The sequence below is a fragment of the Xiphias gladius genome, chromosome 14, assembly GCF_016859285.1.
Source record: "Xiphias gladius isolate SHS-SW01 ecotype Sanya breed wild chromosome 14, ASM1685928v1, whole genome shotgun sequence".
NCBI lineage: Eukaryota > Metazoa > Chordata > Actinopteri > Istiophoriformes > Xiphiidae > Xiphias > Xiphias gladius.
In genome coordinates this window covers 10,959,319-10,973,554 of record NC_053413.1, presented here as the reverse complement: position 1 = coordinate 10,973,554, position 14,236 = coordinate 10,959,319, and the positions used below count along the sequence as shown (strand labels likewise).

At 38.9% G+C, this 14,236-nt stretch overlaps 3 protein-coding genes across 3 annotated transcripts; 2 read left to right on the top strand and 1 right to left on the bottom strand.

The window, feature by feature from the left end:
- Positions 1-1,328: 1,328 nt before the first annotated feature.
- rps28 (ribosomal protein S28) lies at positions 1,329-3,594 on the bottom strand. The gene is made up of 4 exons (XM_040144700.1): positions 3,490-3,594; positions 3,150-3,197; positions 2,287-2,409; positions 1,329-1,454 (listed from the first exon to the last, which is right to left on the bottom strand). The coding sequence occupies exons 1-3, from the start codon at positions 3,526-3,528 to the stop codon at positions 2,287-2,289; spliced, it is 210 nt and encodes a 69-aa protein (XP_040000634.1). The 5' UTR covers positions 3,529-3,594; the 3' UTR covers positions 1,329-1,454.
- Positions 3,595-5,011: 1,417 nt separating this feature from the next.
- On the top strand, positions 5,012-12,389 carry si:rp71-39b20.4 (potassium voltage-gated channel subfamily V member 2). Its single transcript, XM_040144697.1, has 4 exons — positions 5,012-5,550; positions 5,690-6,323; positions 7,542-7,667; positions 9,498-12,389. The coding sequence occupies exons 1-4, from the start codon at positions 5,012-5,014 to the stop codon at positions 9,813-9,815; spliced, it is 1,617 nt and encodes a 538-aa protein (XP_040000631.1). The 3' UTR covers positions 9,816-12,389.
- Positions 12,390-12,397: 8 nt separating this feature from the next.
- insl3 (insulin-like 3 (Leydig cell)) lies at positions 12,398-13,987 on the top strand. Its single transcript, XM_040144699.1, has 2 exons — positions 12,398-13,048; positions 13,498-13,987. The coding sequence occupies exons 1-2, from the start codon at positions 12,853-12,855 to the stop codon at positions 13,698-13,700; spliced, it is 399 nt and encodes a 132-aa protein (XP_040000633.1). The 5' UTR covers positions 12,398-12,852; the 3' UTR covers positions 13,701-13,987.
- Positions 13,988-14,236: the final 249 nt, after the last annotated feature.

Sequence of the window (14,236 nt, the reverse complement as noted above, 5' to 3'; positions counted from 1 at the left end):
AGTATACATTCATACAGCAGGCAAAGAGCCTCATCACAACACAACATATAACTCAAACCGACCTGCTTTCCTGTTCAAACAAACGCTGGGTTGTTTCATGAACCTCAAGCTGGCATTAAGCCAAACACCTTCATGCTGGAAACCAACTGTCACAAAAAAATGTTTAAATATACAGATGTGCAGAATTGTATGGTGATTTCTAAGTTCCTATAGTGCATGGATTTATTAACTCTCTATCCATGTGGAATTATTTCATATTTCAGACATTTTACATGACATTATTTAGTTGATACACTTATCCATAGGGACCATTGGTGCTAAAGTATAATGGGTTTTAGATTATTCAATCCCCAGCATTTAAACAAAGCAATGCTAAGTCAGGATCATGAGTATCCATGCAAAAGGTCCAAACACTGCATAGTGTACTGTAGGAAGGAAAGGTAGATTTAGGAGATAGAAGAAAGTAAAACTTCAGGGAATATGGTGGGGAAGAATAGAAAAGATCAAGATAAACATTCAGAATTTATTTCATGCTTTGGTATGTTATTAGTTATTTTAAAACAAAGACTGTCTTGAAATTGCTCATCTCCATTCTTTCATTTCAAGACTGGGTGAAGCTGTTTGAAGTCACTGAAGCAGAATGCCTAAAATCAAGGAGCGATTATGCCCTCTGCTGGACAGAATGTAAACTGCACAACCTGAATCTGGTAATATTTAAAAAAAAAAAAAAAGTATTTTCTATCGGTGTAGATATATCAAACCACGTTAAAATTTCATCTGCATTTATGGAAATAAGTCTGCAAGAATAACATCAAGCAATTTAACTTGTAGCTATATCAACTCAATAATTTACTCGTTTCAGTGGGCAGAGAAGTTATAGTTCTGTCTATACTAGCCATGCTTGTAGATAAACAAGATAAAATTAACTGGTTTTTGATACATTCAAGGGAACGTCATTAACTTCGAATACCTCATTTATGCAGACATCCTAAATGTGTCTCTTACGGCAACAGACTCTGGATTACAGTTCCTCTATACAATATAGATTTTACCATAAGAAAATTTAATAGGCCGATGTCACTTCCATAACTTTGGCACTTTGCTTAAATATCCAGTTTATTTACACATCTGAGTGCAAGCACATTGCCCGTGTAACTTGACCACTACTGACAAATAGCAAGAGAACAAACTTTGCTGAGCAAAACTGACCACTTGTGTCAGACAAAAGTCAGTAGACTGTTGAAATGTCATTGTTAATTATGGTGAGGGGAAAAAACAAAACAAAGACAGTTCACATCTACTATAAAATAAACACAGGACTTCCACACTTTCATCTCAATAACCAAATTTATTTCAAAACATCTGAACAAGCGAGATGGAGGCCAGTGCAAGTGAAACGGAGGACGTCTTCTGCTCCACAGCGCTGGATCAGCACCTCACAGCTTCAGCGGGCACTGCAAAGACATGACATCAGTCACAACCCCCATCTCAAAATATCCACATGCAACTCAACCAACAAAAAACTGTCTCTTTCAACGCTTCTGTGTAAACGGGATACTACAAAAGAAAACAGGGAAATATTATGGGAAGTTAGTGATTGTAATGTATCAGATTTAATATTCTGAATCAATGGTGTTTCTCTGTCCTAGTTATTGTGACCGAGTACTGCTCTTTTTTTTTTTTTTTTTTAAAAACTCAGCCACCTGTCTCCTGCGTTTGCTTGCGGTTCCAGAAGTAAATCAGTCCATGATGAGAGAAGTGAGTGCTTGAGATCAGCACAGAGGACCACAAAACTAACCCTATATGCTGACATGGCTTCAATGCATGGTCAAGTTGCAGTCAGCATTGTGTTTCAAGTGTCTGTAGAGTTTAAACCCATTTACATCAGTGGTGGACAACCCTATATCATCAAGGCCAAGAGTTGGAGAGGGTCAAAAATGCACTTAGTAAGACAAATATGAACCGCAGTACAACACATAATACACTTTAAAAGCCCCGCAATAATCCTATCTTTGTGAAGCTCTTTTCAAATTTTTGTAGACACTGTGTCAAAGAGCTCTTAATCCATCTCCATGGTAGGAGCAACTGCTTAGTTTAAAAAATTTCAAAGGACAAGTATCAACTACACATCACCAGAGCTCAAAGCTACATCTTCAAATTGCTGACAGACTTATAATGTTGACAGTTAAATGGTGTTGACTGACATTTTTAAACTGTGACCATTATAAACTCAAACCCTCGTCAGTGAGCGGGCTAACATACATGGCTGGGTTTATGTCCCCTCACCTATCGCAGCCTTCTGGCTTCTCTTTCAGACTCCAGAAGTGTCAGCACATCTCCCTCTCTGACTGGGCCTTTCACGTTCCTGATGATGGAGCGGTTGCTGTCGTCCATGAACTCAACACGGACCTGCACATACACACATAAATTACAGAGTTACATTTGACACAAGTTAAGACTTTCATGGGTTAAAATCTGACACATGGTCCGCTCTAATGTTTACACAGATACTGACGCAGCCACCACTTAACATGTACCCACCAATAACTTTGGGAAATCACAGCAATTACATGTATTAATGTGCTAGGCTAAAAATAATTATCTGATTGATTAAATCGGTTGGCTACAATTCCAAGTTCTCAAATGTATGAATTTGCTCCTTTTATGTGTTTATATAATTGAAAATTGATTATCTTTAGGTTCTGGAAGTATCTCAGGACATCAAGTTGTTCTCTAGGACACTGTAGTGGGCAGTTTCCACATATTGTAATATTTGACAAGTTTATACTGTTTCATTTCATGGACCAAACAATCTATTGAGAAAATATTCAGAAGCCTGCAACAATGGCAGATTTTCCAGCGAGTCTTTTGCTAAAACCAACACAAAAAAACATCATCTGAGTAACATTACTGCCCACAGCAGGGTGTAAAAAAAACTTATTTAAGAACCTTGCAAATGATAATTAGCCGACCTGCAGATAGCCTGCAAGAAAAATTACACATTTAAAAGAAAAACACAACTTAAAAATTAAGATATTTAAGGACGTGCTATATTACTGTTCAGTAAACTATAAATAAAGAGGGGAACGACCAGGAACAGAATTTCTACATTACAGAAAACGTCTCCTCAAACAGCTATGTTAGCATACCTGTGTACATTGTCCCTGGGAACCAGTTCTCCCGAGCACCTTGGTGACCTGAGAAGAAACCACAAGTTAGATGACCATTAAAGCCCTTAAAGCAAGTGTTTGCTGGAGTGACCACACACAGTCCAGACCAGTCTGCACCAGGCTGACGGTGAAGCAGCAAAGACTGTGGCATGGATAGGCCTCCATGATGGAAACACGAGAGCCGACCTCCCGCACGCTAATCGCAGCGTAAAAGTGAATTTAGCTTCAATGTTTTGGTACCGTGTGAGACATTAATTGTTTCTGCAGCTGTCTATCCGTCTCTTTATGTTTATTTTCACCATATTAAATAGTTTCTTACTCTGGCGAGCTTGATCGGCTGCACGCGGCTGGCGTCCATGTTGTCAGGTTAGACCGGAAAGGAAGTCACGTGGTGCACAGACGGTATATATCCCAACTGTAATATTTTAGTTTATTAAAATTTGACAATTTTAATTAAATTGTAAGTAAATAAGAAGTAACTAGTAAGTTTAATTCGACATATGAACACAAAACTTTTACATAAAAAAAAATTATTTTATATTCCTACTCCCTTTTCCGCTAGATTGGGAAATACCATTCACCCAAGCTTCCGTGGAACGGAAACCTGGGCCATACCATTATTCTCTGTGTGTGTAAACCAAATTTAACTTTATAATTTGAAGTAATATATACAGATGAATTGTCTCTGCATGGTTTATCCCACTGTTTTACATATGTCCGTGTAATTTCTTATTTTCGGTGTCATATATTGAATTCTTGCAGTAACGATAAATACTTTTATAGAACAGTATAGAGTTCTTTGACTGGGATATCTACAACAAACCACAGAGTCTATCTACTCATTTACAAGATACATAGACTACAAGAAAATCGAACAGGCTACATGTACATTAGGCTGTACTGTATAAAAGTCTGAGCATGCTTCCTCATGGATCACAGTCAATGATCTATGCAAACACTGGATAAAATACATATTCCTTTTTAAGTATATTTTTTATTTATATTTATATTTTTTGAAGCAAAGTCACATTTTTACAGTTATATTTGACTCATTTTCATACACCAATTCAGTGACCTGGATCATGATTTTACATCAAATGTATTTTTTTTTCCTTATTCAGTTTTATATCATCCAAATTGGACATTATTTTGACTTGGCTTTTCTATATTTTGAAACGAACAAACTATTTATGCTATTGAGTTATTTCAAAGACATTGATGCCCAATCGGAATTTGATTATGAAGAAGAGAAAGGAAAAAATACACTTAAAGCTCTCTTAAGAATATAGAGAAAAACAGAAAAAAAAAAATGTTATACCAAATATTAAATTCTGTTGATTTAAAATACAAATCAAGGCTTATTCTTACTGTTCAGCACAAGTAAAGAGGAACTGGTTCTAGCTTGTGTAATCTACCTGTACCATTAGTATGAGCTTCCTGTGAGAAAACTCTTCATAGCCTTGTTAGCAATGCATTACTGCCATCACACCACTCCCTCTGCCTTTCCCCCTCGCTCAGAGCTCAAAGCTTTAAATCACAACACTAATCCTTGTGAACAGTATTTTTAACTTGTGTTGGGACAGAAAGAACAGCAATAGGATTAGAGAATCAGTGAAGAGGCTGAATCCCTAACTCATGCGGTTGATCTTCTTGTACGCTGATAAGACAAGCACATGAGTTCTTACTTTATCTTTATTTAGACCTGAAAGCAGGATTTTTCAAAGACAGCATCTTGATTAGACGGAGATTTTGTGGAATATCGTTGTTATTGTTTTTCTCTGACTTGATCTGAACTCGGCGCAGAACTTTTTTGTTGGCTTGTCTTCTAAGGAGCTGTTAAAATGGCAACTATAAAGCCGAAGTTGAAAGTGCTGAAAAAGCGTCGCTCCAGTCTTTTTGCGACCATTAAACGGGAAACGAGTGTTTCACAAAGCATTGAAGAACAGGAGAGTGAATTTCCTTTTTCACAAGACAGCTCCGTGAAACCATGGACATCTATGGACAACCTCGATGCTCCTGATGAGAACACAGTTGCAACAAAGGATCAGAGAAAAGACGCACCAAACCCAAGGCAATCAAACATAGTCAACCTCAACGTGGGTGGAAAGGTGTTTCACATCCCGAAACATTTGGTCCTCCGACATCCAAAAACCAGGATTGGTGTCCTTGCCCTCTGTGATGATCCGGTCAAGCGTCTGACGCTCTGTGATGATTACAATGTTCATAATAACGAGTTCTTTTTTGACAGGGACCCCATGTTTTTCCACTACATATTCCACTTTTACTGCAGTAATGTCCTGTGGGTGATGGACAGCCTTTGCCCTGTCAACTTTGAGGAAGAGATGTCATTCTGGGGGCTGAAACTGAAGGATACTCCAAGGTGTACTGCACATACTTGATAGCCTAATCACTTTGTGTATTGTGTAGTTCTGTCTGTTACAGTGTGTGTATTTCAAGTATGATTTTGAAATGTAGTTCTTATAAAAAATTAGTAGTAAATATCCTCTTCTTCTACTCAGGTGCTGCCGTATTCTGTTTGAGGAGAAACTGGATGACATCAGAGACCAACTGAAGGTCAATCAGGAGCTTATTGATGAGATTAAACCTCACCAGGATGACGAGGGGTACAAGACCATGTTTCTTGGAGACTTTCGGAAGGCCCTCTGGGACTTGATGGAGAATCCCTACTCCTCACTGTCAGCCAAAGCCTTTGCTGTGTTTTCCAGTCTCTTTGTGCTTATTTCTATTGTTGCAATGACAATGAATACAGTGAAAGAACTCAGGGAGTACAAATTAGCTGGCAAAACCTACATGGAGTGGGTAGAGATTGGTTCCATCCTTTTCTTCACCTCGGAGTATTTTTTGCGGTTAGTCACCACATCCAACATCAAACATTTTGTGAAGAGTGCACTCAACTTCGTTGATGTGGTAGCTGTTATGCCCTACTTCATCCAGATCCTTTTTGAGGCATTTGTTATAGATTCAGAAGACTTCAGCGCACAGGAAGATTTGAAGGCCATGGCAAGGGTCAGTAAAATCAGCAAGGTGCTCAAGGTCGTCAAGCTGATGCGGATCTTCCGTATCTTGAAGCTTGCCCGTCATTCCACAGGCATGCGAGCATTTGGATTCACCATCCGCCAGTGCTCTGAGCAGGTATGGAGGAATATCAAACAAGAGAAATCTAACAGAAACACAAAAAATACATATTGTGGACATCTTTAAATGAGGGGACACACTCAAAAAATGGAATACACATGTATCTCCCAATTTAGCCCAAGGAAAGTGGTTATAATCAATATTTTATATTAACACTAGGTCACATAACCATTTATTTATGAAAGTGGTCACTTGCTCATTGTTTTTTTCTGGCCCGCACCTTGTACACTTACTATTACACTTACTGTTTTAATGTAGTCTCACTGCTCTCAGTGTTGTTTCCAGCCGCAGCAGGGAGCTGTTTTCAATGAAAAAGCTTTAACAAGCCAACTGCTGCTACCTGCCCAGGTCTAAACAGCACACAGACAATGTTAGCGGGTAGCTGATGAACACAGTGGAGCATAAGCTAAAGAGGCAGATATTTCCCCCAGACGGTATAGACTAAAAACAGTGCTAGACTTGCTGGATGGCCAGAAACATGACTCCAAATTAATGCTTCTCTTTCTCCATATTTGCTGGATGTGTACTATAAAAAAAGAGGACATTTTGCTAACAAGGTCATCATATTAACATCATGAAGTGATGATTACATGCCAATGTTATGTGTAAAGCTTGTTTCTCCAGTCTCCAAGTGACCAAAATCAGTTAATGCAGGTTTGATGTTAACATTGGCAATTAGCTTGCTCAGGAATCTAGAAAGATTTATGGAAACTTTTGTGGGAAGAAAAGTAGTCCGGAAAAGGTTAACAATTTTCATGTAGATGTGCCGATCATGTCAGAAGTTAAGCTAAGGGGATAAACAGCCAATTAACAGTATAATACATTTTTAAATGAGTGATTCACATAGCCAATTTAAGAATTCAAGATGCTCTTCCACTTCTCTTATGTTCAACATATTACTGTACTCCTCTCGGTGCTGCCGCCTGCAGTGATAGAGATATAATACATCTGACACAAGGTTCTTCCGTACAGGAAAATCCTCAACCTTATCCAAATGAGTGTATATGTCATTCTTGGCTTAGTAGCTTTTTCATGCTTAAAATACTGTAAGCACATTTTGGGTTTTTGCGTTTAATATGTAGGTATTCTAGATAAGTCACAATAAACCTCAGCATTGTCATGTGACCTGATTGGTGTTCCAAAATTTATAAATATATTGATATTCCAAATATAAATGGGCACTGCTCTTGACATATGCTCTTCTGTCATTATTAGGTATGCTGTCTGTTTCTATTCATTGCCATGGGCATCTTCACCTTCTCTGCTCTGATGCACTCTGTGGAGGTGGATCAGCCTGGGACACCATTCAGCAGCATACCAGATGCTTGGTGGTGGGCTGCGGTGAGTAGGATAAACTTCAAATTCCATTCTTTCCCCACTGTTTTGCATCTAGGCAAAATAGTGGGGAAGTATTGCAATTAGGGCTTTATATTTTTTGACAAAACCTGGTATTTGAAAGACTTTGCGATGAACTTGGCTGGATCCAAATATTTTAATGATTTATTTTAGCTTTTCCCTTTCTTACGTTTTTCCTTGACCTTGAACATGTACTGAATCAAGGCAAAATGGGATCAAGCCATGATGGACACAACAAAATCCAACTTAAGTTGCGCTTGACTACATATCCATATGATGCCAGGTAACACCTGAAATGCCCCTGGTTGAATCCTTTAAATATTCGACCATCTTTTTGGCTACAACATGGATTCTTCCAAATCAATTAACTTGGTTACGAACCTTGTTAAGCTGTTCCTCTGAACTGTGCTGAACAGAGGGAAGAGAAGCTCAGTATAGGGTGTGTCAGTGTGATCAAGCAGTGGGGTGCATTTCGGGTGTTAAGGATTTAGCCTACTGGGATTTGTGCTGTCTGCCTGGTCAGACTAGGACAAAAGTGCACAAGGCTGGGCAGAGTCATGTTCTGTCCTATTTTTGTGGTTTTACCGAGCTATGCATTCTTGATTAGACTATTACCTAAAGACTCATTGTACAATCTCTTTTTGTGAATGAATGGTTAGCTAAACCGAGCTCAATATAAATCTCTCAAGCAGAAAAAAAAGACGCAACATTTTTCATTCTAATGACGGACGTATGATTATTGGCCATCCAATAATGGATGTGTCAGTATGAACCATGATACACTGGGCGAGAATTATGTTCAAGGTGTTTACAGATGTGAAGAACTGGCTAGTGTGCACCACCAAACTGTACCAGCTTCTGCCTTGCTCTTTGACATCACTGAATTATTACCTTCATTGGATGGCAGATCTCTTGCAACAGGGTTACCATGGTAACCAAATGTGTTATTTCCTCCTATGCTAATTATTTTAGGGGTTTCACACTATATGTTCACATCCTCAGCAGCAAAGAAAGTATACAATAGTGAAACTTTTGATACCAGTAGATAGAATCGTCTCAGAAGTTATTTTTATTATGTTTTGTTAATTAACTATTTGATTAAGTAGGTATTATACACGCTCCACCACTGTTTTGGATTCTGCTTCTCCTCATAACTAAATTTCATGAAGCAAATTTAGCTAAAGATTAGAGATGAATTTTGTCTGACCTTTGTTGTGATCGTCAGAATAATAACGTGTACAATTTTACAAAATTTTCCTTCTTTTGTTTTAATGTACTAACAGCCCTCAGTGTCATTGTACATCCTCAGTCTGTTTCTCTGTGTTGTGACATTTGGTTTCAATCTATCTAGTGGCAGCTGTTAACTTATATGTGTCTAATCCTCTATAATACAGTGTAATGCGTCTCGTTTGTGGCCAGACACAGTGATTGCATTCGAGAGATGGAAAGTGTTGCAGTGCATTCCTGAGCGTTTATTTGATCCTGCTTATTCTCAACTTGCAACACGTCAACTGATCAGTAAAAGAAACATTTTAATTGTGGAATTCTCATAAAGCCATGGCCAAAGGGCATTTTGGGTCAGGATGAAAAGCACCATGAGGATGAGCCCTCTCTCTTTGGAGCAAAATAAGGGAAATCCCAATATTTCTCTTTTCTGTCATGCTCCATATTTCCTCATATTAAATTATTATAAAAACCAGCACAGAAGTTTTGAGTATGTTGTGCCATTTCCTTTTGCATTTTCTTATTCAAATGGTAAAGGAGAGTACAGATCATGCATGTAAGATGGCTCATGTTACTCTTTTCTTGCTACAGGTAAGCATCTCTACTGTGGGCTATGGAGATGTTGTCCCTATCTCCTATCTTGGCCGCTGTGTGGCATTTGGCTGCATCTCGTTTGGCATCATCCTCAACGGCATGCCCATCTCCATTTTGTTCAACAAGTTCTCCGACTACTACGCCAAACTGAAGGAACAGGAATACACATTTTCAAACACAGAGCGCACCTTCCAGCTCAGGAAACGTCTGAGGCGTAAGTTTGACAACTGCTTCGAACCCCAGCCAGATGACTCCGATGATGAGATACACTATCGGCCCAGTGGAAGGCAAACTATCCATGAGAGCGAGGATTGAGAGAAACTGCCTAGTACTTGCTATCCCTAAATGGCCTTATCACCCTTGGGTCTAGAAAGTGTAAGACCCCATCTGCCTCCAACTCTGAGCCTGTGTGATTTAAGACAAACAATCTAAGGGGGGGAAATGGAGGAAGCAGCAAGTTGGGATAAGCTTTAAGCCTCAGCTTTATAGTAGTTGCTGTTTGCACGCAGAGGCTGATGACTCCTCTGTCAAATAGACAAGATGCTCCCACTGGACAGCTTGTTATCTGTTTCCAAGAACAGCATTCAGCTGCAACTAATTCTGACTAAACTGAAATAGATGTTTGACACAAGGAGGTCAAGTAGTAACATTATTAATGAAGCAATGTTACAGTGATCGCTTTGAAGGGAGCCAGCTGCTTGTGAAGAACTCATTTCATTAGAAGTGCTATTAAGGAACTGTTTTGGACAACTACATGGTCTCTTAAATTTTACTTTGCGTTCCTGATACTCCACACTACAGACGGTATAACTTTGATTTCATTCCTCTGTAAAAGTTTTGCCCAACAGCCAGTCAAACATCACATTGGGCGGTAGTAATTGTCTTCCACTTTTTTAGGCTAAGGAAATACAAATGTACAAGCAATGAAAACCTCAGATTTATACTATGGGCACCTGAGAAAAATTCCACATCATCAGTGGAAAGCTCTCCCATGTGCCATGTGTCATGTGTCAGCAAAGTGGCATTCTTGTGAAATGTACACCTTTTTTCTCGGACCAGTCACTCAGCATGCTCTTGACTGTACCTAAGTGGGAGGAGAGGCACGGCAGCGGGTGTGTCAGTAGCGATCAAGATCCTGAGTGTAATTTTGTTGTCAAGGATTACTGGGATTGCTGCTTGCTCCTCCTTCCTGGTCAGACAAGGGCAAAAGTCAGTCATGTCCTGGGGTATTTTAGTTGCGCTGAATCTGATCAAGTGCGCACAGTCAGGTCCTATTTATGTGCTTACAAGCCACTTTCATGAATGATAGCAGATCGATTTGTTTCTGATATAGGTCTCTCAAGCAGGAAAAATGAGATAAGAGACAATGGTGCTTATAATTGTCATCCAGCAGGTCAGTGTTTGGCATAGTCCCTGCAGGGAGTGAGAAGTGAGCTCCATGTTCTTCCTGCCTTTCTAATAGTATTACAGGATAAGGTAATGGGAGAGATGCCAGTGGTTCAATAGTGTCGTCAGCATCAATTAAAACTCAAGAGTACTGAGAGATTTCGGCCGTCTCATGTGACTCAGGCAGGGCTGAGTGGACAGGAATAGATGAAGTCAAAAGGTACATCAGGGAAAGGTCAGTAAGACAATCAGACACAGATAGACAGGTAGAAAGATACGCATATAGAATATTAAGGAACAGATGAAGCGCAACAGTTTGACTAAAATTATTGCATATCAAAAGCTAATATTTGATATAAAATATATAATCTTTCACTTGGTGGAGACAGACCTGCAGTATACATTAATGTAAAATGATGTTGTAAGAGCAAGACGTTGAAGGTCCAACAGGTGTACTTGTAACATATACACTTCATCCACCAGAAATAGTGCAGATACCATATGTACCTGATACACTGATACACAGGCATATAACTCTGAATGACCCTAAAGCTGTGATAAGATATTTTAAGTAATACAGCAAGTGTTAGCAAAAAGCTGATAGTGCTGGTGAACAATCTGGTGATATTTTTCTGTGGGTTCATCACTTAAAGGCGGCCCCTTTCATATTACAAACAGTCATTTGATCCATTGTTTATATACAAATATTGATTGGTGCAGCTTTAAACTTTACATCCTTGAAAAGACACATCAGGCAGAGAAAGTGGAAACACAGATTTTTCCTTTCGTTCCAGGAAGGTATGGATGATTTTGCATCTATAATTATGGTGGCCCTGAAGTGCAAAACAAAACAACATTTGGGAGAAGAAATTAGCCAGAGTATTAGAAAATATCTGGGTGAACTAACTTGAATATTATGCTGTTAATGAAAAGCACCGAGTTTAACCCCCTTATACAAGAAAAAAAAGATGGGAATCAGTGCGGTGAAAGGAATTAGACAAGTAAGACTGATATATTTTCGACTCTATATCCTGCGCTCAGCACAGCAGATGAGAGTAATAAACCAATCATTGCTTACCAAAGATATCATCATTGGAGGTTAAAATGCCAAACATAGCCAGAAGTACATTTGAGACATTAAAGTGCTACCTTTCATGTTTTTCACCACTGCTGGAAATATGAAACATTAATCTCGGGCATGATTATGCAACTACAGTATGGCCTGGGGTGAACATGTGTGTGAATAGTTGCGTCAATATCCTTGACATATTTTAGCCAGTTGCTCTCTGTTCTAATTAGCTCCCATCCCTCAAGATGTGTCAAGATAAGGTGTAAAGATCAAGGAAAACTGTTCTCTGTAATAACATAAATTATATTTGACAATTTTCAAACAAACATATGTAAATGCTGGGAGAAAAATTGGAGTTGAGGGACATCTCTGAAAAAAACAAATTAAGAAGCCTAAAACCAAATTAAGATCTGGGCTTATTAACAACTGTACTGTACATCTTGGTTTTACTACTTGTCTTAACTCTTTGAGTTTGGTCCTTCAGAGAGCTGTGTGATGTTCTTGTGAGGCCCAACGGTCCAAAACAATTCACAGTATTTCCTTCATAATACCTATAATATTTTTTAAACTGAACCTTAAATCAAATAAGACCAAGTTTTTATCACAGTGACAGTTTCAACCTTGAGGAGACTTCGCATCACTATCATGCTGAGGTCTAGATCAGGACATGCCTTTCCCTCACCAAGGCTGAATGCATGTTTCGGAGAACCTGTGACCTCTGCAATTTTTGAAACTGTCACTATGCGTAACACACATTAACTATATAAACCCCCTCAAGATCATCTCATAAGTCACCACGCGTCCTTGTTACTCTCCAGACGCCCAAGCTCAACTCTCATCTGTCCATCCATTAAGTTCCTGCCTCCACTGACCAACTGAGGAGCAGTAACACATCATATGATGCCTACTGCTAAGTGTTTTGTATCTCTGATGATGGTGCTTGTGGCTGCAGTGTATGTGGCTCATGCACAGGAGAGGATTAAGATGTGTGGGAGAGAGCTGATACGTCTGGCCGTCTCATCCTGTGGGACCTCACGGCTAAGGAGAAGCATCCCGGACATAGAATTGGGCCAACATCAGCTCACTCCTCACTGTAAGTACTTTATGTTACGTTTTGAAACATCAACTGCATTGGTTGATATCCACTGCTTGCAACATCAACACAGTAAGTGATATTGAACTTTTTAAACATTTAGAGCCACATTTGAGAAATGAAAATTCTACATAACAGTTTCTCCTGCTGTGCAGAGGGTGCCTTGCATGGAGACATTTTTTTATGGATTATTTGCTCTCTTTTTGCAGTGATACAGTTGATGAAATTATTATTATATTCAATAAGAACCATGTTACATTTCTAAACATGATCGTCGCATTTGTGTTTCTCAAGAAGTCCAGTACCCATGTGTCATTGAGTTCACTCCAAAAAGCAAAATCTTTTTTTCTGACCTTTTGAGTTTCACATAAGGTTTCCAACTGAAACTGAGAAATCTTCTGTGTTCTCTGGTTATCTAAATTCTACGTCTTTCCTTCTCCTCTGCACAGGGGACCGTGACGCCTCCACAGAGGAGCACCAGGCCACGGAGGCAGTCCTCATCTCTCCAGAGTCTGGCGAGAGGAAGGATGTCTTGTCCCTTGCTCCTCCCTGGTACCCCCTGTCCTCGCGGATGGGACGAGCTGCTGGAAGAATATCTGATATTTGCTGTGAGAAAGGATGCAGCATGAAAGAGCTGATACAGTTTTGCTAGATTTAGCTTCCCACTTGTCACACTATAAAATACTTTCTTAAAGTGTTTTGATCTGTGCTGCGAGTTTGTTTAAAGGGACCTTTACCATATTGCCTAATTCTTGAGAAGTCAGATAAAATGATTTTGCTATATTTCCAATGATTTAGAATTCTGGCAAACACTGCACATCAGTAATTATAGATACTTGATCATATTTAATAAATTCTTTTCCTTGTCATATAGCAGGACAAAAGACAAGATCACAATGTACACTGGTTTTAAGGAAATACTGTCAAATTGAATTGATTGTTTATTTTGTACTAAAATAATTTATTCTCTCTTCATCATTGTAGAAAAAAGTTTATTTGCAACCTTCAAACTAGACTTTAATAAAGCTTTTGATGATTATTGATGAATTTTTTTTTTTTTTTTTTGGAATTTTTTTTTTTTGTAGCTGTGATTGCTCAGCTTTTTGGGGATGGCTTCCCAACTTCTATTAGTGCAAGGTCACAATATTGCAACCGGATACCTTCAGGATAACAGGTTAGTATAGGGAC

What these genes read in the sequence shown, in the direction of transcription:
- rps28 (XM_040144700.1), bottom strand. Translation starts at nt 3,528, where the DNA reads ATGGACGCCAGCCGCGTGCAGCCGATCAAGCTCGCCAGA. An exon ending in AGCCGATCAAGCTCGCCAGA is followed by an intron (nt 3,198 to 3,489) that starts GTAAGAAACTAT and finishes GTTTCTTCTCAG; the next exon opens with GTCACCAAGGTGCTCGGGAG. An exon ending in CCCAGGGACAATGTACACAG is followed by an intron (nt 2,410 to 3,149) that starts GTATGCTAACAT and finishes GTGTATGTGCAG; the next exon opens with GTCCGTGTTGAGTTCATGGA.
- si:rp71-39b20.4 (XM_040144697.1), top strand. Translation starts at nt 5,012, where the DNA reads ATGGCAACTATAAAGCCGAAGTTGAAAGTGCTGAAAAAGCGTCGCTCC. An exon ending in AAACTGAAGGATACTCCAAG is followed by an intron (nt 5,551 to 5,689) that starts GTGTACTGCACA and finishes TCTTCTACTCAG; the next exon opens with GTGCTGCCGTATTCTGTTTG. An exon ending in TCCGCCAGTGCTCTGAGCAG is followed by an intron (nt 6,324 to 7,541) that starts GTATGGAGGAAT and finishes TGTCATTATTAG; the next exon opens with GTATGCTGTCTGTTTCTATT.
- insl3 (XM_040144699.1), top strand. Translation starts at nt 12,853, where the DNA reads ATGATGCCTACTGCTAAGTGTTTTGTATCTCTGATGATGGTGCTTGTG. An exon ending in ACATCAGCTCACTCCTCACT is followed by an intron (nt 13,049 to 13,497) that starts GTAAGTACTTTA and finishes TCCTCTGCACAG; the next exon opens with GGGACCGTGACGCCTCCACA.